This window comes from Ixodes scapularis, unplaced genomic scaffold, assembly GCF_016920785.2.
Source record: "Ixodes scapularis isolate PalLabHiFi unplaced genomic scaffold, ASM1692078v2 PGA_scaffold7__128_contigs__length_106722199, whole genome shotgun sequence".
Taxonomy (NCBI): Eukaryota; Metazoa; Arthropoda; class Arachnida; order Ixodida; family Ixodidae; genus Ixodes; species Ixodes scapularis.
In genome coordinates, this window is record NW_024609882.1 from 6,870,122 (window position 1) to 6,897,642 (window position 27,521).

The 27,521-nt window shown below is 47.8% G+C and overlaps 1 protein-coding gene across 1 annotated transcript in view; it reads right to left on the bottom strand.

The window, feature by feature from the left end:
* Window positions 1-27,521, bottom strand: part of LOC8053753 — a 54,836-nt gene that overhangs the window by 4,704 nt on the left and 22,611 nt on the right. Inside the window, exons 3-4 of the mRNA XM_042286403.1 lie at window positions 4,674-4,968; window positions 2,887-3,073 (exon numbers count right to left, since the gene is read on the bottom strand). Coding sequence (XP_042142337.1) covers window positions 2,887-3,073; window positions 4,674-4,968 — 482 coding nt within the window. The remainder of the gene's footprint in view (window positions 1-2,886; window positions 3,074-4,673; window positions 4,969-27,521) is intronic.

A 27,521-nucleotide genomic window follows, 5' to 3' on the forward strand; every position in this document is an offset into this window, starting at 1 on the left:
AGATAAGTTTCTCGGAAGGCGGTTCCGCAAATAGCCACGTGCGACGTCCTTCGACTCCTCCGCACATTTGAGCGAGCTTTCATTGTGAGTAAGAGGCACCGGAAGCAGAATAAAGCAGGTTGCGACACGAATTACACGCTTCTTTTGCTAAGCTCTCAAACAGGTTTGAGAAGATGACTCGTTCCCTAATATTCCATCTTGATATGCGCGCAAAAACAAAACGAAAAGAAACGAGAACAAGAAAAGTTCGGATAAGAAAAAGAAAAGCTGCGATTTTGAATGTTCGGGTACCAGCGAGTATGCTAGCTGCTATGGTCAGATACAACATAAGAAAGGCAGGGCGAGGGCGAAAATTGGGCGCACACGAGAAAAGCCGTTGTGGAAAGAGGATCGCCCCTCTCCACTTTCAGCTTTCCTACGTGGGCGCCCTTTTCCCTTTCGCCCTGTCTTTCTTATGTTGTATCTGACTGGGCCTCTAAATTCGTCAAACACAAAGTTGGGGCCAAAGTTGATGGAGCGCACCGATTGGCCTATCAGGACGATGACTTCGAGTGTTTTTTTTTTTTTTTTCGCCTACGTCCAATTGCCGCGCTCCGCGAACTTTCGCTCCAACTTTATGTTTGAGTTTTGGGCTCCTGGTGTAGTATCGAGATCGGACTAGGAATTAGTCTCACTCGGTGACCCGTTTTAGGCTTTCCCGGTTGGTCGTTTTTGTGTTGGAACACGCCGGGAAAACACCGGTTTCTTCTTTCTTCTGGGGACACCTCTGGAGTGTACTTTGGAGACTTTCCTCCCTAAAACATCCTCGTTCCTAGGCGGAGATATGAAATTAGTGGGAGCAACACTTCATTCTCGAGCGCCTTTAAAGGGACACTAACACGGTATTTATGCTCGCCGAGGTTTTTATTTGTACATGACACATGAGAACGCATGTACATTTGTCATGTACATGACACATGTACATGACACTGAGAACGCAATTTGCGGCTCGAAATTCCCTTTCTTTCCACCCGAAAAACGCCGATCGAGAACTGGCCGGTATGAGTCTCGCTCACTCTCTTCTCCGTGGTCACGTGCCGTTTTCTAAGGTTTAGACACAACCACCAAAGATAATCAAAGTCGTGGCTCATCGAAGGTACACACTCAATGTTGGAAATGGACAAAAATATGATACAAATTTTTTGTGGCTTCTCAAAAGCTGCAAATACGTTAATTGAAAAAAAAGAAAAAAAAAAGAAAAAAAAAGTTGCACGGTTAAGTGACGTTTGATAACTTTCTCCTCTCTATATTTCTTCCTCCTCCCCAGTCCCGTTTCGGTTTCAATTTCAAGCAGTTGGTTTTTTTCTTTTTCCGCATAACTACAAATATACGTCACACTGTAGCAAAATATTGATTGGGTAGTCTTCTGACACCCTAATAATTCGCCTGAAAAAAAGTAAAAAAAAAAAAAAAGGAAGAGAGAGGGGGGAGTGTCCTTTTAAGTAAACGAGTGTATGACATGTAAGCCAATGTGGCGTCGCCGTTCACACGCCAAACTACCATGTCCGGAACACCATTCCAACTTTTGTGTTTAGTCTTCTGTACTGGAGTGCCCTGTAAAAAAAAATTGGGTTGTGTGTGTGTTTATACAGCCTAGAACTTGGTCTGCCTCACAGGGGCGACGAGTCTCCCAGCTGTAGATGAGAAATTTAGCCAGTGCGGTACAACCGCTAGCCTGGGGTCTTTAACGTGCATCACGCAGTAGTGATACACGACCGCACGCCGGTACGATGCTCATCCAGATCGAAACGGGCAGGGGTGGGGCTCGAACCCAGGATCCCTGGGTTCTGCAGCGCGAGCTTTCGCTCCACGTGCTCCGAGCTGGTGTGCGCTAGACCACTCGGCCACCGATCCCCCCCAGGAGTGCCCTGTACTGTACTGCAGGAGTGTTAAGGCCCGTTCACACTCTTACAACCCAGTACGACCGAGAGAGACCAGACCGGTTTTTAAGGCTCTTACGACTTCTTAGGACCAACTCCGCAGCAGCGCACCCGGTTTTAAGAAGTCGCAAGAGGCTTAAAAACCGGTCTGGTCTCTCTCGGTCGTAGTGGGTTGCAAGAGTGTGAACGGCGCTTTAAGCGCCGTTCACACTCTTGCAACCGAGTACGACCGAGAGAGACCAAACCGGTTTTTAAGCCTTTTGCGACTTCTTAGGACCGGATGCGCGGCAGCGGAGCTGGTCCTAAGAGATCGCAAGAGGCTTAAAAACCGGTCTGGTCTCTCTCGGTCGTACTCGGTTGCAAGAGTGTGAACGGGCCTTTAGTGAAAAGGCAACAATTATGTTATGTCCATGGAGGCCTAAAGCCCCATGGTGCGGATGGACGGAATGAGGCATCGCGACGTCCCAACAGAGTGCGGGCGCTAAAGCACTGGTGGTAGCCATCGTTCGTTTCTGCTGAGTGCGTACGGAGGGCGAGATTCAACAACGCTTCTCAAACGAAGGCCGAACAATTGCTTCGACAACGAAGCTGATTCTAAGCATGCGCAGAGGAGGACCTCAAACATCGCATCCAGCGAATATCTTCCGTACATCTGAAGAGTAGTCTGGTGTCTTCACCAATCAACCAGAAAGTATAGCGACCATTCGAACCTTTTGAATGCACCAATAGGAGACGCGTTCCACGGGCGCCGTAATCAAACCGTAGACCTTTGCGCAAGTCGCCTTTCTGCGCGCTGCCATCTTTGTCTGCTGGGCTGTGGAACGCCTTCTGGGCATGCGCTGTTGATCTGCTGTGCGGTATATCGGACGCTGCGCATGTGTCCATAGCTCAGTGACTCAGCGTTTTTCGTCCGGGTGATAAGGTCCATACAAGGCGTGCTGTAGATAGACCCGTGTAGAGCACTTGCCTTGGCGACTGGTGTAGTGCTCCGGCGTAGAGCCGTCGTGTAGGATGACCCTGGGCCTGATCTTGTCCAGGTCGAACTCGTCATCGTCGTCGTTGTCTTCGTCGGCGGCAGCCGCGGCCGCGGCCACGATGCCACCGCCGATGCGGGAGCTGTAGCCGCCAGCCCCGTCCTCGTACTGCTGCAACACCTACGAAAAACAAAACAAAATAACACCGGTTTTTGCCGATTTTTGAAAACAAACTTTGTCCGAGGCGCTGCGCACGCTGCTGCGCACGGTTACACTGGCGTGTTTAGATTTAACGCGCACTGTTTATGTGACGCTATATAAGGTGCCTCGACATCAGGACATTGCATGACATCGTGACGTCACGCGCCACCACTCCGTCAGGTGACGCCACGTGAGCCCGTGACGTCACGGGACACTCTAACGTCACGTGACTCTAGATCCCCGCTAAATTTAGCGAAACTATTTCCGCTAAATTAAACGGAGAAATTTTCTCGCTAAATTTGGCTGGCCACGACGCACGCACAACGCATTTCTGGACCTGCTACGAAACTTCCCCAATAAGAGTCGTTGCCGCAGTAGAAAGCCAAGAAGCGAGTTTGAGGACATTCTAAACAAGTGTCAAAAATCGGGCGTTCCACCTCCGATAAAGATTTACTCTCAATGGAATGTTTGTTCAAATATGCGTGTTTTGGGCACCTTCTCGCCGTAATAGAAGCATCTTCCCGTGCCTTCTTCTCAACGTTGTACCACAACACAGTCGCGCCAAGACCAGCGACAAAGTACCTTCAAGTGTTTTACATTTTTGTTAGCTGCTTTACGCCGCCGACGTAGACTAAAGAGTTGAGCACGAAGACTCAGCCGCTACCTAATAAAACAAACACGAGAAAAAGGACAGTAAACAGAGAGAGCGCGTCGTCAGCAGAAGGGCCTTCCGGCGTCCGTCCGTCAGCGGTGAGCCTCGGCTGTGAAAATAACCGCCGATGTAGGACGTAGACGTGCTTGTTCTTAGAGCCCCCGCCAAGATAAACAAACGCGTTCAGCGTCGCTTAGGGGCAACACCTCCTAAATAAGAAAGCCTTTGTGTTGAATTTTGCTGGATCACTGAAGAAGGCCACCGTAGGACATAGATTGGGCACTAGAGCTGCGACATCATTCGGTCTGGGCTCGGTTTCTCACGGACTGAGCTCGAGTTGCAGCCGAATGCTGACACAGCAGGCCTGTCCAATCGGGCGTAAGAGCATCGTCAAACTGTCACCTTCGACGGTGTGGTATAAGAACGCGATGGTTCCTAACATTCAACTGTGCTTTTTATTCACACCATCGAGCTTGTCGTCACGACTGACGATGGAGTGGCCAAGGTCAAAACTCGTGACGTCACGGTGAGGCAATTCCTGGTCGTGACGTCACGAACGGAAACCGCAGGAGGGCGCCACCGAAATATCTCGGCACTACCTGGAGACTTGGCGCAAAAGGCGGCAAGGATTCGGCGGCCGTGATTGGTCGGCGTCGCGCTTGAACTCAAGGCGTCGGCCAATCACGGCGGTCGGATTCCTCGCCGACCCTTTTGCCAAGTGTCCAGGCCCTCGAAACGCTGGCTCCTTTCTGGCCGGTGCCATTTTCGGCGTGTGTGCGTATGGCGCGTGTTTTGCTCGTTTTCTGAAGCGATTAACATGCGCGTGCTGGAGTGTGAAGAGCATACTGGGATGTGATATTTTGCACATTGGAACGGCGTTCATTGTCTTTCGGCGGAGAGAGAAAGAGAGAAAAAAAATAGGCGCACCTGCTGGAGGAGTTGTTCCTTGATGGTAAACTCTTCCTTGGTGCAGAAGCGCTGCAGGCTCGGGTAGTCGCCCTTGATGAACTGGTCGAGCATCAGGATGGTGCGCTCCCGGCACCGGCGGGAACTGATCATGAACAAACGTTCCAGGTTCTTGGAGATGGAGGCCCAGGTGGTCGTCGGGGGCGTGTCCTTGAACGGGTTCAGGTTCACTACCTCCTGGAGAAGCTGGATGTCGTGCTGGCCAGTGAAGCGCATGGGACGCTTGCGCTTGTCCGTCTCTTCGCCATTGCCAGAGCTGCGAGCAGAGAAGAGGGGGAACACCTCGTTGAGATCGAGCGGGCTACAAGCACGACAGCTGGGATGATGCATTCCTACACATTCAGTCAATAAATCGCCTCAAATCACAAAACAATAGACATATTTTTTTTTAAAGTGCGTGCCATCTATAGTTGGTGACAGGTTAAGAGTTCAGGGGCCCTAATCCACACGGCGGGACCGAGGGATTGGGACATCGGCACCTGCCGCTATTGGTCAGCGGTGCGGACCTAGCCAATCGCAGCAGGTGGCGATGTACCTGCCCCCCCCCCCCCCCCCCCCCCTCTCCCGCTTGGTCCCGCCATGCAGTTTAGGGCCAACACTGCCTAGAAGACAAGGCCGTAGTGCTGGCATTTGTTGCGGCACCAGCGAAGGTCAACGCTGCACACAGATTGGAAACGAGTGGTGCGTCAGCCCTCGGATTCGAGTCAAGTTTGAGCCGAACGCTGACGCAATTGTCGTGTCCAATCTGTGACCAGCGTTGGCCTTCGCTTAAAACGACGTCTCTATCAACACTATACTTCTTCGTTATCTAGAGGCTGTTGTTAGGGCCCCAGGAGAAGATACCTCCACCCATTTCCACCTTAGCAGGGCGAACACTGGAAAAAAAACGTCGTCATTCTCTCCAGCGTTCGCTCTGCTATACCCCGTTCAACCCTCAGCTGAGACTGCAGTGGAAGCTACGTCCTCGTTGGACCAGTGACGTCATGCTATCTTTCGTCACGTTATCACGCTCCCGGCTGTAGCCACGCGCGGAGAGCCGGGTCAGGTGATAAGAGGGTGGCGGCTGATTGGTCCGCCGGGCACGTAGCTCCCCACCGTATAGTCTCTGCTTAAAGGGGCACTGAAGTCGATTATGAGATCATCCTTCAGTGGTGACAACTAAATATAGACGCTCTAAGCATCCCAACAAACCCGAAATCCCAATCGTGCGTAACTTATTTCTTCGTTGAAAAATGCTCGTTGAAAAACTCATTGGCGCAAAATGCGCCAATGAGTTTGTATCAAAGACGAGTACTGCATGAGCGTTCGGTAAAAACTCGGAGTCAATTCACGCTTCATTCCCAAGAAAAAGACAGCGCCTGTGTTGCCTGATAAGAGTTTTAAAAAGGGTCTATTCGGGTTTTGTTAAAGCACCCGAGACTGCAGGTGAGAAAATATTGAAACAACCAAAAACTAGAAGACGGGGAAGAAATCAAACATTCGACGTCTCAACTGTGGACGGCACTATAAACATGAAGGTCGCAGCTACGAAGACAACGAATCCCCTGACGGTCATGAGCGCCACGAAATTCATCCTGTAATGGAACTGTGTGGTTCAGCAAGCTCGTCTTCTATCAAAAAGGTTTGCACGTGAAGATTGCCAAAGCGGAACCAATCAGGGAGATTTCCGACAGCGTATGTCACTTTCACACTGTGTCAATGCGCAATAAAAGTTGACATGTCTAATATTTGGTTCAAAAACATACGGCGACGATTCAGTAGTTTGAAAACGCACATCTCATTCAGCCAATATAACCCGTGCCGAAATAATGGTGGTGCAATGCCGCCCGCATAACTTCGCTCCCAATTATTGTGGCTGCGTGGAATTCAGACAAAAGAGATCATAAGATGGCGTCCGGTGCTTTGTTCAAACCCAAAGTGTGCATATATATATATAAAGCAAAGCAAAATAAATGCTACAGTCAAGGTAATCGCTATATAAGTAGCAACAAAAGTGACAGCTTCGTGTAAAGAAGTAGCATCCACGAAAGAATGAATTAATGTGCCGCCTAGCCTTTATCATCAAAATCAAATGCCATAGGCACTAAAAAAAAACAGCAACAAAAGCTTTTCAGTTTTGCCATTGTGCGGCATACCCTGTTGAGCTTGCGTAGTAAACCGAACTCCCCTCACGTGATCCGAACCATTCACACTACTGACGGTATCCGTTCATTCACAAAACATCTAAATCACAACCGACAAAAGAAGAACAAAAGTTGTGCGAACTTACGTAACCCGAAACTCGGATTTCTGTGTGCGAATCGAAACGAACAGATAGAAACGAAAAGGAAGGCACGCATCACCCGCTCCCTTGAGACAAAGACCCGACTCGTGATCCAGCTCGGCTCCTTTCTCACGGTAAGTCGATCAAGAAAACCATTCCAAAAGTCCACAGCGACGCCACAGAGACGACGCTCCAGGGAGCCCACATTGCCGACCACGTAAAACATTGAGAGGAAATCGAAGCGCGGTCCAAATGCAGCGGTCACGACGAGACGGCCACTTTCCCGCCCAATGCGCGGCACCCACCTTTTACGGCCGCCTTTGCCTGCGGGTTCTTGCCTTGATGGGCCTTCGGAAGATGCCATAGCAGTTCTAACACTAGACTTTTGGGGTCCAGAGATGCGACAGAAGAAAAATGAACACTGGGTGGCTCCTGAACCGCGACGTCCAATAGAACTGGGGTCTAGAGGACGTGACGCAGCAATGATGGACACTGGATGACACGTGGACTGCGATGTCTAGTGGAACAGGGGTCCAGAGGAGGCGACGGAACAGGCACGGATGCTGGATGGCACTTGAATCGGGATGTCCAATGAAACTCGGGTCTATAGAGGACGTGGCGCAGCAACGATGGACGCTGGATGACTCTTGAACCGAGATGCCCAATGAAACTTGGGTCTAGGACGCGATGCAGCAATGATCGACGGTGACCGCGATGTCCAACACCACTGGAGTTCAGAGGACGTGACGGAGGAACGATGGACGTTCGATGGCTCCTGGACCGCGATGTCCAATAGAACGTTGCGCTGAGACACGAGACCCAAAGCGCCGAGACCCGCGTGGCGACCGACATCGTCGTCTTCGGCATCCTGCCGACGTGGTGAAGGAGTCCGGGGTCTTGGAGGTGGTCAACTGTGGCTTCGGTCATCGTTGGAACGTTTTGAAGAACGCTGACGGAAAAGGGATGTACCGGAGGACGTTGAGGAATACCGTTGCAGCAGCTGGTCGTTAGTAAGACATCGCCAGGATGGCGACGCTTTGATCCTGGCCGACTTCGTCGGCGATGCACGGTCGGCCGACGCGATCGCGGAGGTAGAAGGCCGTCGACGAAGAAGAAGCGTGTTGCGGGGGCGATCAGTGACCGAGTAGGCTAGCGCACACCAGCTCCAAGCACGTGGAGCGAAAGCTCACGCTGCAGAACCCGTGATCCTGGGTGCAATCCCCACCCCTACTCGTTTCGATCTGGATGAGCATCGTACCGGCGTGCGGTCGTGTATCACTACTGCGTGATGCACGTTAAAGACCCCAGGCTAGCGTTTGTACTGCACTGGCTAAATTGCTCATCTACAGCTGGGAGACTCGTCGCCCGTTGAGGCAGACCAAGTTCTAGGCTGTATTAACATACACACAGCCCAATTTTTTTTTTTTCGTGCGATGTTGCAGCGACAAAGCTTACTTCGTCTTTTATTGGTCAGCGGCGACATTACTGAGTAACGTTTTGACGACAGCCATGCATGAGAGCCCTGGTTGTATATTTTTAACTTAATATCACCATAAAAACTAGGTGCATATTTAGAATTAGAACGTAAATATTAAAGGGATACTTTAAGGAAATTTGAAATATACTCGTATACTCCCAAACTGACTCCCCAACGTTGTCGCTCTGCCGTCACGCTTCCCTGCGCTGGTTGACTCTGTACGTCTTTCTTAAGAAATCCGCCACTCCACAGCGGCCAAATATCATGGGGTGGTTGTCCTGACACTGCAATCTAGTGTATAATATCGTACGGGGAAAAAACTCATGATTTCTGAGAGGAAGCAAATGGCGCGTACGTGCGTTCGTGTGTGTAAGCAAACACCGGTGAGAAATGGGACTTCATTCACGAAAAGAAGACCAACGGCGGTCCAAGAGAGCGAGAAATTATACAGAGAGCGTGCAGTAACCATGAAAATCACGAGTGACCCAGAGATCGCCATTAGCGGAAAGACCGAGTTTTGTTCACGGTATCGAGCCAATCCCTGACCAATCGTACGGCACGGAAAAGCTTGCCAACAAGACGACGGTCTCCAGTCCACGTCCTCAATGTGCATCGGTATTGGCATCAATGACGGTGGCGGGATGATTCAAGCGTGACACTAAGCTACGCTTCGTACATGCACTCGCCGAGTCAACCAATAGCGATGTCAATAATCGCCGATGAAATAGGAAACTCAAAGGTGCCGATATACAATGTGTCCGAAAAAACAACACAATTATTGATTTTTTTTCAACTCATAAATAATCTAGGCATTGCCGAACGCGTTCCGTTTTTGCCAAAATGTAGAATAACTATCCAGGACCAGGGCCGGCTTGCTAGAAACATCGTCTCAGATGAGACTGGCTGAAAGAAAGCACTGGAAAGGCTATAGGGCGCGCAAGCGTCTTGAGACGCGGTTTGAGTCAAGCTCGGCTCGTGTGCGATGGCTTTGGCAGTGCTTTCTTTCCCCCGGTCTCAGCTGAGACGCTGTTTCTTGCAAGCCGGTCCCGTTGCCATAGTTTTACGCCTCGAAGTCATCGTACTCAGAAGCTATAAGTGAATTGCGGAGACTTCCAGTGGGAAAATGGGGCCTGTTTCCAGTAGCCGACGCCATATTCACCTCCATGTATTCGTCGTAAGTTCCGTCGGCCGCCATTTTTCCACTTCAATTTTCCGAAATGGGCGTATAACTTTTGAATCGGATAACGGGAAGCTTTTGGAACTTTGGCATCTGGTGTAGACTGCTACTGCTACATTCGGGCGAAAACTAAACGTTCGAATTAAAATAATAGAGAGTTTTAGTAGACCGTTTTCGGTTTCCCGCTCCGCTCTATGGAAAGCGGAGTCGCCATCGCGCATGCGCGACCCGCTCTGGGATTTGAGCGTGGAGCGTCAGCTCCGCTATCGTCGCCATTTTGAGAAGTACGTTCCACTCTCAGTAAAGGTTCACTAGATGGTGCTTTTTTGGTAAGGTGGGTGCTCGCTATTTGAAATCATGCTTGGGAGCGCGCTTGACCCTTATGAACCTCGCTGCACTAAGAAGCTGCGCAGACTTTGTTTGAAAAGGCGTCCCCCAGAAAACGTTTCACGGTAGTCAAGATCCTCTGGCTGCTTCGAGAAATCGCTGGCCGCAATCCTTTCACGGCCCCTGAACGGTGGGAACAGGTGCTGCCTTGTCTAAGCCAGCGGGCTCGATTTTTCTATGCGAGATGACGACGACGACGTTGAGAGGATGACACACCGGGCGACGGCGGTGTCTCAATCTGAGCCCTGGGCCTCGGTTCCTCGGAGGCGGCAGCTTCTACTTCGGCTGGACTACCTCATTGGAGCATGATTCTTTGACCCCAGTGGACCCCAGTGAGCAATAGCGCCATTATGTTCCTGGTGCTCCTTCATGCACTGATCCAACGGCGTGCAAGATCCTCATAGCTCGCTGCTCACCCGCCCAACCCGCCTCCACGAATCTCTGCGAATCGGACTGCCACCCTCCCCAATACCAACAACCCATGTCGTCGTCATCTTGCACTTATATACTCATCACATTACCATGTTCCCCAGACGCGGCACCGCGGGCCTCGGTGGTACGGGCTGCTGCTTTCCGCGGTGCCGCAGCTCTCCAGAGCCAAAAATTAAAGGTTAAAAACCAAAGACGAAAGCAGTCGGCAAACGGACAGATATTTTGTTTGGTTACTTCAGGCAGCAAGACAGTGAAAATTAGCGAAAGCGAGTGCTCCATTTATATATCTACTTTTTTTTCCCCAATGAAATGAGTCTTTTCTTCTTCGTATGCTTCGGTTTGTGATATGGTGCCTTGGTGTTTATGTACACTGCGCGACACTGTTAGCGGGAGCATTCAATATCCTGTTTTCATTTTTCACCTTAAATTCGAGGGGCTGACATTTGCCTATTGGTGTGGAATAAAGCGCTCGTTTGGGGCACTAATCTGAGCGACAAATTTTCAGCTTTTTCAATAGCTGTCAAAAAAATAAACTGCAAATAAAAGCGATTTTTTTTCGTGTTCGTATTAACAGTGGAGCGCAGTGTATGTATCTGCCTTGGGGGGTGACATGAAACCATTTTGCTTCAATATACACTTCCTTTTATTTCTTTTGTGTGTTTATGACAGTGCGTTTTTCAGCTTAAGCTCCTGCCCAGTTTCTGCCTCACTTGTGCTACGGTATTTTCTTGCAATAGAAGGCCACGCAACATAGTCTACTCTTACAATGCTGAATTCAACAGTAACACTGTAATTTGGTTAGATGCAATATTCACACGCACATCTGAGAAGTAAAATGGGAGTCGTTAGTAAACGTTTTTTTATTAAAATATCTCTAGATGCCTTTCAGCCCAGTTGGACAGGTATTTCGCTCAGTACAAAAGCTTGAACATGATTTACTGTGATAATTTTATGCATTCTAATATTAAACAAACAGAAAAATGCCCATGGTCTTTGTAGGTTTCGTCCAGCCGTCAAATTATGCCGTCTGCGCACATCACGGAGATAGTTTTTTTTACAACAACATGGGTCTAAAGTATCAATGTGCCCACATCACTGCCTGGTGCTTCACGACGAGCACCCTCCTTTGGTCTTCTTCTAATTTTTTTGATGGACGGCATATGGGCATGCTGTGCGGTCAACAAAACCCTTGTCCTTGACGTTCCCTTGTCCTTGACGGCCTAATAAAAAAGACAAAGAAAAACACTCTTACAACACGGCAGTATTTAAACACTACCAAAACATGTGATATGGGACTTGTTACTCCTCTAAGATAAAGCGTATTTCCATTTTAGGGTTGTAAAAAACTGGGTATCGTAAATTAATATATATATATATATATATATATATATATAGTTGTTTCTTAATTCTGCTAAGGTTTGAGACCGTCAAACTGTGCATGCGAGGCCCGCTACGCCGGAATTCAAAACGAAACTTCTGAAGACTGTTCTAATCTACCACTATTGCTTAGAAGTCCAGGGTTGTGTTTGCTAAATTTTGCATTGTTTATGCCTGTCTGGTTTTCACCAGACAAAAAATTGACGTGGAATATTCTTTCGACCGTTATTGGTAACTCTTTTCAAAACACCACCGGGTAACATATTCGGCCGCCATATTTTGGGCATCGCTTTTAGTGCGAGACTTGTGACTAGAACCCATTTCATATTCAGTATTGACGCAGCATTCGTGTCTAATACATTTAGACTCGCATCCGCGACAAACAATGACGTAGCTCTCTTGCTCCCTAGACACTTGGCCAAAATAAGGCGGCCTCGAAGACCAGCGGCACCATGGGTTGCACTTTGAAAAAGGCTGCATTCAAGTTTCTATTATTTTCTAAATCTACCAACGCAAACATTTCTTGAGGAAAGTTAAACAATTCAAAAGTTGCGAGCGAGTGTGAATAAATAAAGCTGAGAGGAATGGTTTCTTTGGTGCAGCTTGCGAGCGCTATGCTCGTGGTCAGCTTTCAGTGGAATTTTCGACAGGAGGGCGCATGCACAGATATAATCGTCGTTCAAGCACGCGCACCCGTACATCTGACTGCATAGCCATAGGCCGTCCACAAAACGCGACGACTTTACCGACGCCGTGCTGGTTGCAAAGTGATACTCGTTCCCTTCGTTTGGTTATGTTGTTTTGTGTTACATAGAACTCAAATCGAATGGTTTACTTTTTACGCGCGGGGCGTACGCTTTACTTCTTGATTCGACCTCTTTCAAGCTGAGGTCACGGTCAAAAACATCGACGCGTATTGAGTAAGTGCAGCCATCTTGAGATCTAAGCGATCACGCTAAGGACGCTGAGGGCAGTCCGCTCTACAACTTGTGAAGCGGAGCGCACGCTCACTCCGCTAACTTTACGCTCCAACTCAGAGCGGGCCACGCATGCGCGGTGGGGACGATGCTTCTCGCAGAGCGTAAAGTAGAGCAAAGAGGGCTCATAAAAGTGGCCTACTAATACTCATAGATTACGAACGCGCTCGTTGTGACTTCTCCTGACACTGCCCATGTACGCCTTTGGCGTATAGAAAAAAGTAACTTTTCACCAGACAGAGCAGCTGTGCTAGGAACAATGGAAACGCGAAATTTACACAAACCGTGCAGGGTCTCACCTGTGAGCACAGCTCTAGTTTCGCCAGGGTCAACCACCTATGTTTGTTCATGTCAGCGAGCAGGTGGCCGAACCTCTCGTTGATGTGACCCACGATGAGGTTCACAGAACTGAAGAGCACCGACAAGTTCCGTCCAAACACTCATCCAAGTACGAACAGACGGTTGGGATAGGCCAGTCGAGGAAGAATCATGCAAAGCGTCTCGCCAGATTGGCAACACCCTGCGCCGATCTGTCGGGTGCTGGTATTTGGAGGCCCGCATGCAGAACAGCCAGGTCCTTCTTTAAGCAGGATAGCTTCCTAAAGGGTTTCTTTTCTACGTTGGAAATATCCAGCAAACCGCGTTCGGAAAGGAAGCTTCGGCGCTTGATGGCACGAGGGATACGAATCATAGATTCGATGTCTCGCCAGCTTAATCTCGTTAGTAGAAGTCTCCTTCCTTGAAAACAGCGGGGATTCATCGTGCAGTTGCCTTGCTGAGCAACACTGTACTCGTACTACGCAAAAGGATGTACTCCCAATGCGCAAACTTCGTCCTTTTCTTTCATTTTTCTACTTCGAATAAGTAAATCTGTTTCAGTTTTAATTCGAGTGGAGCAGAAGCTACAAGAGCGAGTGCCGGCCTTTCAGCGTCCTTGATAAGCACGCGCGCTCGTGCAGTGCAAGTACCGTTTAGAGCAACATGCTCATGCTTATACATTCGGCTTCACTCGCACAAAAGGTGGAACGATTATATTTATATTTTATAACTTAATATTTCTTCAGGTGTGCCTACTCTTTTGTGCTCAATATTGTCGCCTTCGTTTTTACTACCTCTACAATCACGCTCCCTTTTACTCTCTTGGTGTTAACGCTTAGGTTTTTTTGTCTTACTAGTACTATAAACGTCCACTTGTGGGGCTACGCAAGCAAATTTTTCGAACCCGCTCAAAACGCTCTTACGCTGAAGAAAAACGCTCTACTAAAACGCGTTTTTGGACCTCCGCTTTCCATTCCGGCGAAGCGGGCCGCGCATGCGCAGTTTGGCACCCTCAGAGCGGAGCGGAAGATGAAAACGGTATACTAAAACTCTCTAATAACTTAATTTTGCGGTAAAAAAAAGAATACCGTAAACATTTTTGGGGGCACCCTGTAAAAAGTTCAAAAGTGCGATATCTGGGGGTTTAATGAAGTTTACTTTCGTGGCCCGAAGAAGTCGTCTTCTGACCCATATTTTCCTACATTGCGCGTAGATTGAAACACAGCGTGAAACCGGCATAGCGTTCGTCCTTTTTTGTATGTGTCTGTGTGCTACGTTTTCTTTTCTTTTTTAGTTATTGTTGTTTTTTTAACAGGACGTTAGAACATCCTCAAGTTACGAGGGGAATCCCCGGAACGAGGCGATGAAATTTCCTCCCAACTTCCGGCTGACGTCCGAGAGATGATCGCAGACGCTATATTTATATCGAGTCGCGCGCACATCGAAGACGTCACAAGCCAGATCGAGCCTCTTTGTTTTTTGTTTTCTTTTTCGTTTCTCTTTACAGTTTTGTCGATAACGTGAGTCAAGTTGATGTAAACACGCGATAGAGCCCCGCCCCCCTATATTTAGAAAGAAGCATTCATGTTCCACAGCGGAGGGACAACCCGCTAGCTACACCACGCCCCCCAAGAACGAAAAACAAAAAAACAAGCCCCCCCCCCCCCCCCCCCCCCCTACCCCAAAGGTCATCCCTTGTGGACCCACGCAGCGTCGCCTAGCTGGCGTCAGCATCGCCGACGAGTCCCTTCGGCTTGGTCAACCGAGCCGCCCACACGTTTGCCCCCTGCGTTGCGCTCTAGGTTACCGAGAACATCACCAGGAAAAAGGAAAGCGCGCTGCGACCCGTGTTTCCCGATTGCTGTCCACGTTCTCTGAGGGGTACTACTGTATTCGAAGACACCTGCGATTCTAGTTTTTATGTATAGACTGAACTGAGCCTACGTCTGGCTACACACACACCTGGGTTCTCTGGTACACGTCTGGAACGGAGATTATATCCTCGTAAATTGTATCCGTTATTGGATACTTTCTAAGAATTGTTTCTTTTTTTATTAACTTTGTCAACCATAGTTACATTTTGAAGTTCCAATGTTTTGGTCAAAATTTCCCGATGAAACGGAGGACTGCCTGGGCCGGGGGCCGACCCGAAAGCCAGGGCCAGGCCCGCAAACTCGGGTTCTTTATTAACTTTTTTTTTTCAGGTTTGGTTAGGTGTTTGTTCAGGATGCGTCGCAGGACTTTGTAAGCTGGTGAGAACAAACAGTCAATTCATTTGGGTTTGAAGAAACACACACACACAAAAAAAAAGAAGGTACGGGGGATGACAGGCAAGAAAACTGGGCAATCTGTTGGAGGGGGCAATATAGCACTTCTCTTGGTTCGCCAGTTTGCAAATGGCAAAAAAAAAAACACAAAAAAAAAACACATACGGATTAGATCAATTGTATATGCTCCATCTAGCTATTTTAAATGTACCTTCCTGCAGACGCACGGAATATGGATAGTTAATTGTTGTTGTTTTGTTTATGAATCTTCACTTTAATTTGGTTACTTTTATTTTCGGCGACTTTTTTTTTTGGCACAACAGGAAAAATATTATATAAAAAAAATTCAATTTCATTGAATTATATCATTGTAGCTAGAAAAAAAAGTGATTATTCATCGTTGTATGTATTTTTAAACATAGCAGATTAATTGATCAATCTATCCGATCACCGAAACTAATGTCAATGCGGAAGAGAGAATTACTGCACATTTACAGTTTAGTTAAGAACTTTTTATTAACGTAAATATTTCTACACATGAAAAAAGTAGCTCGATTTGTCATGTTAGTAAAGAAGCGTTATTTTTTTTTTCTGCTTTCTGATTTGCTTGCAATATGACATTACTTTTCTTGTTGTTTTTTTTTTTTTTTGTTTCTTTCCTTCTTGTTTTGGGTTGCCTACACTACTAGGACATTACGTCACTAAAGAACAAAGTCAAAGGTATAAAGAAATGTCAGCGCTTTGATTGGCCCAGAAGAGCACGGTTTCTTCTTCGTTTCCGCCTGCTAAAAATATTTCTTGCTTGGGGATTCACATACTATATATATATATATATATATATATATATATATCAGTGTTGTACGGAACGGCGTTCCAAGGAACGGCCTTCCTGGAACGCGTTCCTTTTAGGAGGAACGAAGGAACGCCGCCGTTTCATTTTGCATCGCTGGAACTGGAACGGGAACGCGTTACATTTTTACTGGAACGGAAATAGTAACGGCGTACCTTTTTTTTTTTTTTCGTCCAGTGCGGTAATTTTAATTTTATTTCAAACAGGGAAATTTCGAAAGTACAAAGTGCAGGATCTCGTTACCTTTTCGGATACTAATCTTATAGATTATTTTGTGTGGTCTGCGCTTGCTAACAGTTGCGGCTGCAGGAGAGCTGGTTCTTTGATTCTTTTTTGAGTGCCCGAAACTGCAGTACAAAAAGCAAGGCTTTTAGTCGTAGGAAAAGACAAAGAAAGAAGGTTGTTTCAAACTCAGCTACTTTCTTTGGTTACACCAATCCTCATACACCCAGAAATCTAAGGCCGACTACAGCCACTTGTAAACTTCCATAACGATACCTACAGTTACAGCAAAATCACAGATTGCCAGACATCGAACGCAACCTTGTATCCCGAACATTGGTCACTTAAAAGATACACACAAAAAAAACTTTAATTCTTCTCTTGTCCCCCACTTCAAAATGAACAACAAAGCCAACCTTACAAAGAAGTATTTGTAGTTTTTAAGACTGACCTTCCAAAAGCCCTACCCTCTTCTCCACTTGCTCGTCTTGCGGATAGCAACATCGAGAAGCAACTGTTGTTAAGTTCGAACAAGGAACTTTGTTCAATTGAAACGTGTGAGGTTGTTGTAAAACCTCGTACAACGTTGGGTATAAGTACATTCGGCTCGTCTGAATCGTCCACTACAAACATGAATATGGTTAAAAGATGATATTTTTAACTTGAATATATCAACAAATGAAACCCTGGTTCCGCTTGTTTTCTTCTGTTGCTCTTCCATGACGAGCTACAAACTCGTATGTTGACTATACTAATGGGATAGATTAAAAAAAAAAAAAAACTCTGCTTGATTTAACTAAATATAGTAATTAGCAAATGTAACGTATATGTAACGATACGTTCCATTTTTTAAACTGTAACGGGAACGAGTTCCATTTTCACAGATGTAACTTGTAACGGGAACGCGTTCCAAAAATCAGAAGGAACGAGGAAGAGGAACGAGCTTTCGCTCCTTTTTTGAGGAACGTGTACAACACTTTGTGTGTTTTTTGCGAAGACTTTCAGAAATCCTAAAAATTAGGGCGTTTGAAAAAATAAAAAAAAAGCTTTCTTCGAGAACAAATTACCAGCCACGGCGGAAGTCAGGAATCTCCAAAAACATACTAATTAGCCAGCTAATTAATTAAAATTTGTTAATTAACTTTTCAATTAGTGGAAATAGACATATCGTTTCAATTAGAAAGTTGCTAAGCGTTATCAAAAACCACTAAATCAGTCATCTTCAGAAAGACTTTGAGTCTAGCGGTTGCGGTAAGGCGGCCGCGCGATTTTTCCACCTCTTATTTTATCTAGCCCCAGCCTTGTACCTGCTCCACGAGTGGTAGCTTTAGTGCGCTATTACTCTTCTCACGCGCTCCAAGTCTTTCTGAAAATGACTGATTTAGTGGTTTTCGATGAAGCTCAGCAAGTTTCTAATTGGAACCATATGTCTATTTTCACTAATTAAAAAGTTGATTAGTCATTTTAGGTAATTGGCGAACTAATTAGTAAGTATCGCGCATTTTATGACGTCCGCCCCCGCGAATAATGTGGTTCCGAGAAAATTATCCTTTTACCTCGAATACACTAATTTTAGGAGTTTTCATCGCTCTTACGTGAAACACCCTGTATATAAAAAGTTTTGGTACTGTGCGTTTACTTTTCGTTCGTCAATCATTTGTAGGGGGCCTACATGTTTCCGCTCCGCTTTAGGGTGGCGCCAACTTCTTGTTACCCTTTCCCAGATCCTCTCCCACCGCCATTTTGAAACAATTCTTATTTGGCTAAACGTACACAACGTTGAGTTTTCGTAGTTTCGACACACCAGCAACACTGTGAGGCCACTTCCGTTTCCGTTCATAAGAGGAGTCGGACGAGTCGGAGGCTCAGCGGGATGGCGGTCGTCGTGGCTGTCGCTCTCTTTATTCGGGTGTTTCATACGTTGAAGTTGCGAGCAGGAAGTATGCGTTGCGTTTATCGAAACGTGAGTCCCCTCGACAAAGTGGAACGCAACAGACCGGCATCGCACGCCAAAACCTCGCCGTCGGAACGAGAGCGGTGGGCGCTCCCTGGCCCTAACGAGGATTAGCGGAGTAGCGCGAGCGCACGACTGGCGAGTGTGACAAAATGGTCGACGAAACAGCGGAGGCTGCCATGGTAACGGGGTAGGCAACACTGGTTTGTCGGCAACAGGTATCACAAACGTTGTCGCCACCCTAAACAGCGGAGCGGCGGAAACGTGTAGGCACCCTAGTATAGCGCAGTGGGCAATCGTTGCAGGTGATACCACAGCTTCGCTGGCAAAGTAACCTTCACAACGTAAATAAAAGCCCCGACAGCGCAGTTTTAGGCGTATGTTTCCGAGTTGAGCGGCGTCGACGTCGGAGTAACCGCGCAAGTTGCATTATGGGAATAATGCAACCGGGCGTAACTGCGCGTTGCCATTATGGAAAAATTTCCCCCTACAAATTTAGCGGAGAAATTTTCCCGCTAAGTTTAACGGGAAAATTTCCGCTAAACTTAGCAGGTCGATTTTTGATCAATTTTCCGCTCAATTTAGCGAGAAAATTTTCGGAAGAGTTTTCCGCTAGATTTAACAGGAACATTAGGGAGTTTTCGTAGACCGCGTTTCCTTCTCCGCAAAGTCCTTCGCAACGAAGAGGCCGCTACTGCGCCTGCGCGACGATGGCCTTGACTGTAGAGTTCCGGCTAGCGTAGCGGGTTGCGGAGGGCGTTGCGGGACAGCGGAAACGATCTACGAAAACTCCCTATTAGGGAGTTTTCGTAGACCGCGTTTCCTTCTCCGCTAAGTCCTTCGCAACGAAGAGGCCACTACTGCGCCTGCGCGACGATGGCCTTGGCTCTAGAGTTTCGGGTATCGTGGCGGGTTGCGGAGAGAGTAGGGAATTGTAGTAGACCGTGTTTCCCCCACCGCTTCTCGGAACTCTACAGCCAAGGCCATCGGCACGCAGGGGCAGTGGCGGTTTCTTCGTAACGGAGGGTTAGCGGAGGGGGAAACACGGTCTACTAAAACTCCCTAGTTGCGGGACGGCGAAAACGGTCTACGAAAACTCCCTCTTAGCGAAAACTTCCCGCTAAATGGAAACGGAGCAGGAGAGGAGGAGGGGGAGGAGCGGCATACCCTCCCCGGCGTACCCTCCCTTCCTCAAGAGGTGCGCTCTAATTCGGCATTACAGAAAATTGTAAACGTCTTTCTTTTTTTTTTTTATTATCATGGAACTTTGGATTGTGAATGCTCAGAAGGCAAGAGCATGATCGCACAGATTGCACTCTACATGATTGTGCAAGATGTTATTGAAAGAGGGACGCAACAGCAGATAACAAAAAGCATGAAAATGTCATTACCGCAAACCTCACTTATTATATATTTCAAGAAAAAAAATATCTGACATTTGTGTTTAGGAAACGTGAAGTCGGCTTGCCTTTAAAGGGGCACTGAAACAGTTTTCAAGAAGGTTGTTTTTGATCTTATAATGTTAAAAATGTGTTAGTTCCCACCTATACCAAGTCCTTTATTACAAAACCGGGGCAAAAGGAAAACGTGTGGACTCTTCTTTTCTCGCGGACTAGATTGTGTGTGGACCAACGAAAGCCCTACAATACGCGCAGATTCCGAATGATTTCATTATAACTCGTTTCGAAGAGAGTCTGACAGGTAGACATTCGGATAAGACTCCTCTTTTTCTCCGCGGGCGAAGCCATCGCTTGCAACTCACCGACAAGCGCCCTTCGTCGACAAATTAACTCAGAAAAAGACTCTTCCCAAAAAGGGCGTGTCGCGATCTTTGAACACGCTTTTAACGAGAAAATAAGCTACGCACGGTCGTGGTTTCGGGTTTATTGAAACCGTTAGAGCGTCTAGATTGAGTTTTCACCACAAAAGGACGATCTCAAAATCGACTTCAGTGCCCCTTTAAGGTATGGAGACGCGTACTTACACTGCAGATGAGAAATTTAGCCAGCGCAGTATGGCCGCTAGCCTGTGGGCTTTAACGTGCATCACGTAGTACGACCGTACGCCGCTGTGTATAGCAAAATCTCGGTACACAGGACCCTTTAACTGTTTACAAACAGGAACCACCGCTCGCGTCCCAATCGACTTCCGGTCACACCGTCTTCGCAAGCCTGTCGAGCTTGCTTATGTCACCAGTGTTAGAAAGCAGAAATGCTACAAGGACAACAAAGTTGGAGATTTAGCGAGGGCATTCGGCCGTACGATTTAACGTGTTGGAGAAGACAGATTGGTTTACAACTTGCAAGAACATTCGAAAATATTGAACAGATCTCGCGCTTTTTGGTTCTTCTGGCGTTCACCTGGATAATTGGTGGTTAAATGTTTCATCGACGTTTCAAGCAGCAGTGTAAACGCGGGCTTTGTTCATTCTTTTTATAAACCGGAAGTTTGTTGTGACGTCAAAGATCCCGATCGAAAAGACCATCAGGTTTTTGATGGACCATCAGAGTTTCGTGATGATCCATCAGACTTTTCTGATGGTCCAACAGGCTTCCTGATGGACTATCAAGAAAGTCTGGTGGACCATATCACCGCCTGTTGGCGTTTGCAAAGAAAAGGGTCTATAAAGCTACCCGTCACCAGCGAATCTGGATCGGCTCACCAAGAATGGAGAGGTCAAGGAGCAATTTCTCATATCCTGGGACAAAATGGCGACCATACGGGGAGCTTCGCGATACAGATACTCTCCCACGATCCAGTTACTTTACTCTTGAGCACATCAGAAAGACATCACAACGCGGGAGAAACTCTTTCCGGGTCCTTGTGGTGTCCTGAAAACAAACTGCGCGACACTGCAGCCGAGACGCTGCATACTAAACTGCACAGAGTAACTTCCACTGAAGTGTTTGCATTTAGTGAGGTCTGCTAAATCTGGCGGACCGTGTTCATGGGACACTGCAACGTCACGCGACGCCATGACATCCCATAAATGATCGATGACATCCCGCTAAATTTGGCCGGAGAAATGTGACGTCACCCGACATACCGTCTCGCGACACTGCGACGTCACAACGTCAAGACATTCTGGAATTCCCAGCTAAAGATTTTGCGCGTCGCAACGTACGAACACGAAGCACACATGGGATCCGCTGCGAAACCTTAGAATCAATAAGGGCTATCGCGGTAAAACAACGAGTAAAACGAGTCTGTTTTTGCCGTCGCAACCACACCCACCTAGAAGACCTGTGAATGACATCATCGTGAGTGGCCATCCCCGATCCACCCCAATTGGCAAAGACGCTAAAGTTCCGCGAGAGACGCCGCAAAACGGCAGACGCATCCGTCTTTGGCACCGCCGCTTGCTAGCCTCGCGCCCACTAGTGATGGCGTTCGAGGTGAAGGGTTCAGGCCTGGACTCTTGTACTTATTTTCATCACAAAAACCGTAATAAAAAAATTAAAAAAAAAGTCCGGGTCCTCGCGGAGCGATACTAATTTCCAAGCGCCTAAAAGCATCGCTGCTTCCACCGACAACCGAATCTTATAAGGACTACTTTGCGAGGCGCAATAAACAATGCGCAAAAATTCTTTTTTTTTTTTCGAGTTGAAAATGTGTGTGGGTGGTATTGCGCGAGGCAAACCCCGTGCGCATTGTCTACCGGCTTGTCATTTCCTGCAGTCTCGCGCGCGTTGCAAAGAGAACGTCACGTATAAAACGGTCGTACACACGTGCGGGAATCCAGACAGCACCCGTTACACAAGTGCTGGCTTCTACTCCGCACGCACGCGTCTCCCGTGAGTGACACCTACATCGATTTACGACCGCCCACATAAAATAGCGAAAACACACACTCATTTTGCGACCCCAGCTATTTCCCCGTAGTATACACCGCTTGTTTTTGTTTCCAAACGTTGGGAAGTTAACGCTCGTTCGGGCATTTACGTGAGCGAGAGTGACCCGATTGCATAACAACTAAGTTACGACCGCTGGCGACGCGAGCACACTGAGGCATCCTCATCCTAGGCGTAGCCCTGCCCCTTGCGCTGAGCATATACTTCCCGAACAACACCGCAAGCTTCGCAGAATTTGCGAGATCCAATCTACGCACTATATCTACAAAAAAAAAAAAAAAAAAAAAAAATGGTGCGTTTATAACATCGTCAGAAGTATTTCGAGCACGAGGAAGAAAATGATTGGAAGTGCGCCAGGGCCACACGATAGGGGGCGAAGTCACGTTTGATAACCTCGTTGTACGAAGCGGTCGTAACGCTGCCGGCCGCGCGCGAACGAATATATGCCTGCTCGCTGCTCATATGATATACAAAATAGGGAGTTTTCGTAGACCGCGCTTCCCCCTCCGCAAAGCCCTCAGCAACAGAGAAGCCGCTACTGCGCCTGCGCGCCGATGGCCTTGACTGCAGAGTGTAGAGTTACGGGTATCGTAAAGGGTTGTGGAGAGCCGTTCCGGGACGGAGGAAACGACCTACGAAAACTCCCTAAAGACACTGTTGGTCGCTGACATAACGACAGTATTATCTGAGGACGCGACTAAAAGATGTTCGAATCCCAGTGGCGGTTCTGTTTTCCGTATACGATGCATTGGCAGTATGGCAGCGGCTTTAGGAATAGAGGTGAGCCACGAACGCGGTGCCAGAGCTTGCTCTATATACGCGTAAGTGCTAGCGTTGCGTCAAGTGTGTACGAAGCGCGACTGGTCAGATAACGAACGCTTATCGGGGAAGGGGTGGGAGACGATCCCGGAAACGACTCGAGGATATCGCATCTCTCGTCACCTTGGGCCACCGAACCGAGATACCCTCCACCGGCCGGCCCTGTGTGTCGGACTCGTCGCACACGGGCTCCTACGAAAGCGAAAGCGGCGCCCTGCAAACGAGCTAAGCAACGAACGCGAAAAAAAAAAAAAACAAGCTAAAAAAAAAGTGTCCGTTTCTGTTTGGATCTTTGTGATACGCGGAGACGACCCATACTTGGGTCTACTCAAAACGCCGCTGATGAAGTTGTACACGTGAAGCGTCCGAATTACAGGACCACCGCCCACCAAACTTTCAGTCACACTTGCCAAAAGCATTATTTACAGAAACACACACACACACGACAGCCTGCAGAGGCCGTCTGAGGTATGTTTCTTTCTTGTATGAGTATCCAGTTACATTGATCCCATACAAAAATCTGCCTGTAGATATGGAGGCTTGTGCTCCTTACTTGAAAACTGTAATGGATTACAATTACAAATTACCGAGCCTCAAATGTAATGGATTACAATTACAAATTACCGAGCCTCAAATGCAATGGATGACTTTACAATTACAAATTACCGAGCTTCAAATGTAATGGATTACTACTACAAATTACTTTCGCTGAAGAGTAACGGATTACTTTACTCGTTACGTTACAAATTACTTTCACGCTACTTTTTCAGTACACTTATCCAGAAAAATATAGAAACAATTTTGATATATTTTCAGGAAATGCTCTGCAACACTACTTTTAATTTCTCATACGCCCGTATTACGGCAGCCCTTGTAAAAAATAAAATATTGTATTTCAGAGAAAGAGTGTAGGTGCCCTCCGTTCACCTTTAAGCTGACAAGGCAACGAAAGCTGCAACGACACCTGCTATCCAGTAGCTTACAACGTCCGGAAATGATCCCTGGAATGTTGCAGACAAAGCTAGCGGTGCGCATGCTCAGTAGCAGCGGCTACGTCCGTTACGAGAGTGAGAGCTAAAGAAGCTGTCTACGAAAGCTCCCTTTTGACTCGGGTGTTTCGCCTGTCATTCACAAGAAAGGAAAAAACTTGGTTCCAACTTTACAATGTATAGCCAATGCAGAATGCAGGTGTCCCAGGTTACCTTGAAGTGTTTCCGTAGATTAGAGTTTGTTGTTCTTGCCGATGACAATGTGTGCTTTTTGGCAAGCGAAGTATTGACTGAAACTCGAGGTCTCCGTTCTCCTTAATGCCCTAAAGTTTGAACATCTCATTAAGAGATGGTTATGGAGACGAGGGACACTCCAAGACCGAAAACTCGATCAGTCAGAGAAAAAGTGGCCGTTACGAGTTATGGATCTTTCATTGGTTCTCACTTTCATACCAATATTCGTGGAGGCCAGGGGAGGGGGAAGAAGCATAGAAAGCGAGAGAAGCGGTGGCCATCTGTCTCACAAAACAATAGAGCACGGGTTCTCAACCACCGATGCTTCGCGGAGCCCTTGTTGATCGGCGGAGATGATGGAGAAACCTGCTCGTGGTGAGAGGAAGGGAAAGGCATAAGTTAGTTATGATAACGATTTAATAAATGGATATAATTAAGGGGTAGGTGAAGTAGACTTCTCTCATTGACATACATACAAGAAAACTTCCACGAAAATTAAAACGTTTCTTTTGAATCTAAATAAAAAAAAGTGAAAGCCGTTTACAACTCCCTCTAACGCCGAATTAGAGCGCAGCTCTTGAGGAGCAGGAGGGAAGGGTACTGAGGGGAGGTTATATCCCTCCTCCCTCCTCATGATCCTGCCTGCTACTTCTCCTCCCCCACCTTCACCACCAACTCCTCCTCCTCTCGTCATCCTTCAACCTCCTCCCTTCCTCCCCCTCTTCCTCAAGGGGAGTCACCTGACCTTGGGGGCCACGTGACCTCGGGAGGGGGTCACCTGACCCCCCCCCCCCCCCCCCCCCCCGAGGTTGCGGAAGGTACCCGAGGTCCTCCCGAGGTCACCGAACGTACCAGGGCCCGTTTGCTCGAAGCGCTAACCGTGGCTAAAGTTAGCCGCAGTACCTAGGAGGGGGATTTTTTAATCACGTGATTGGTTCGATAGGGATGCGGGGGAAACATGGCGGTGCCCCTGTGAGTGAGCGCCGCTCGCTTTGGAACTGATACGTCGTTGTAGCTGCAATATCGGGCGCGTTAGTCAGCAGCGAATGGTACAGGAGGCCTTCGCTTTGCCTTACCTCACTGCTCGCAAAGCATGAGCAATGACCTCGCCGCATTTTTCTAGATTGTCTTTCGATTCTGGCCATTCTTAAGCCTAAATGAACGCGATAATTGTTGGCATGGCAACGTCTTCGGAAAGCGGATTGCCTTGACTCAAACACAAAAGCAGACAGCGTCCCAATAAACCTTTTTCTGAATTACCCAAGCATCAAGGAGAACGCTGAAAGTGTAATTCTACGGCTCACGCTCGCTGGCCTTCCTCTTATAAAATATTCCAAGTAAATAATCATAATAAAGCTTTGACGAACGCGCGTGCAAAACAAAATTTGTTTTAGACTTTTTGCTTTAGAACAATTACTACTGCAGACGCCAGCACGTGCAACGCGTGTAGCTACACTCGGTGCTTGGGGGGACGCTGTCTGCTTTTGTCTGTTATCAATACCCGGCCGATTGAGTCAAGGCGATACACTTTCCAAAGACGTTGCCATGCCGACAATTATCGCGTTCATTTTGGGCTTAGGAATGGCCAGAATCGAAAGACAATCTAGAAAAATGCGGCGAGGTCATTGCTCATGCTTTGCGAGCAGTGAGGTAAGGCAAAGCGAAGGCCTCCTGTACCATTCGCTGCTGACTAGCGCGCCCGATATTGCAGCTTCAACGACAGATCAGTTCCAAAGCGAGCGGCGCTCACTCACCGGGGCACCGCCATGTTTCCCCGCATCCCTACCGAGCCCAGTCACGTGATTTCAAAATCCCTCTCCTAGGTACTGCGGCTAACTTTAGCCGCGGTTAGTGCTTCGAGCAAACGGGCCCAGGTCCTCCCGAGGTCCTCCTGAAGGAATCCGAGGTCCTCGGGGGGGGGGGGGGGGGGGGGGGGGGGGGGGGGGGGGGGGGGGAGGGAGGGTTCGTGGTGACGCCGACGTCGACGCCGACGCCGCTCAAGCCGGGAACGGGCGCCTAAGAGCTGCTCTCTAAAAAAAAAAAAATTTATTGTCGGGCTTGATTGGCGAGGCAGGGCTCCGCGGACCTTAGCAGGCCTTCGCGGACCAAAAAGGGTTCGCGCACCCCCATTTGAGAACCACTGCAATAGAGGATCACACTATTTTTACGCCGTCCTCTCTCTCTCTCCGTGTATAAGCCCTCCTTAATGGCCTAACCTCCCGCCCCTTTTATGTTGACAGTTGTCTCTAAAGTAAGGATTGGACTCGACCACCATGCCCAAACATGTAAACCAAAAGAAGTATCGAAGAGCACCGAATACAATGCTCTATAGCCTCGCGCCGGGCGCTTTTCAGCCGTGCCTCAAGAGTGTGCTAGAATACAGCAGCGCACATCAAAGACAAAAAGAAATCGACCCCCTCGCGCGAGGCTACACCGTCTGTTACGGGAGTTGTGAACCCGCAAATCGAGGGGGTAAGGACCCGCGTTTGATACTTGTGCAGATGGCGAGAGGTGTCGAAGAAGTTGGAAAGGGTGAAACGGTGCAAAATACAAAAACAAATAAATATGAAGAGCTTTCTCCTGCCCGGGAGAAGAAGAAAAACAAGATATGGAAGGCGACGGACAGCCTACTCGGCGTTGTCTTACTTGATCTTTGTCTTTCGTATACTTGTACACGCCCTTCCCCCCGTTTTCCTAGTGGTTCTGGCGACCGCTCATACAAAAAATCGTGTTTTATTCTTGGTTATTCTCCCCTTCCTGATGTTTTCTATTTTGTGGAACTTGCTCTTTTTATGCTGCTGGATGTCTGCTCGTATTGCTCAGGTTTGTGTATTATGCTCTTATTTTTTAAGAGCCACAAGTAATTAAAGTAATCCGTTACCAATATTTTGTAACAAAATTACATTACGAATAACTTCCGGAAAAAAAGTAACGTGGCAATTACAAAATTACTTGAAAAATTAACGGATCACGAGTAATCCGGTATACATGTAACGGATTACTTCCCAAGTCAACGGATATGAACGAAGCACACTTATGTATAATGCAAACATGCTTCCAAGAAGCGGCCTTTCCGTAGATAACTCTGTCATCATGTCCGCGTCTCTTGTACGATGTATCGGCAGTGGGACTGCGACTTCACCCCTTAACCGTTTTACGTTTTGGGGGAATTTCTGACCCCTCGACCGCTTGATTGTTGCCTCTTCAAAAATTAC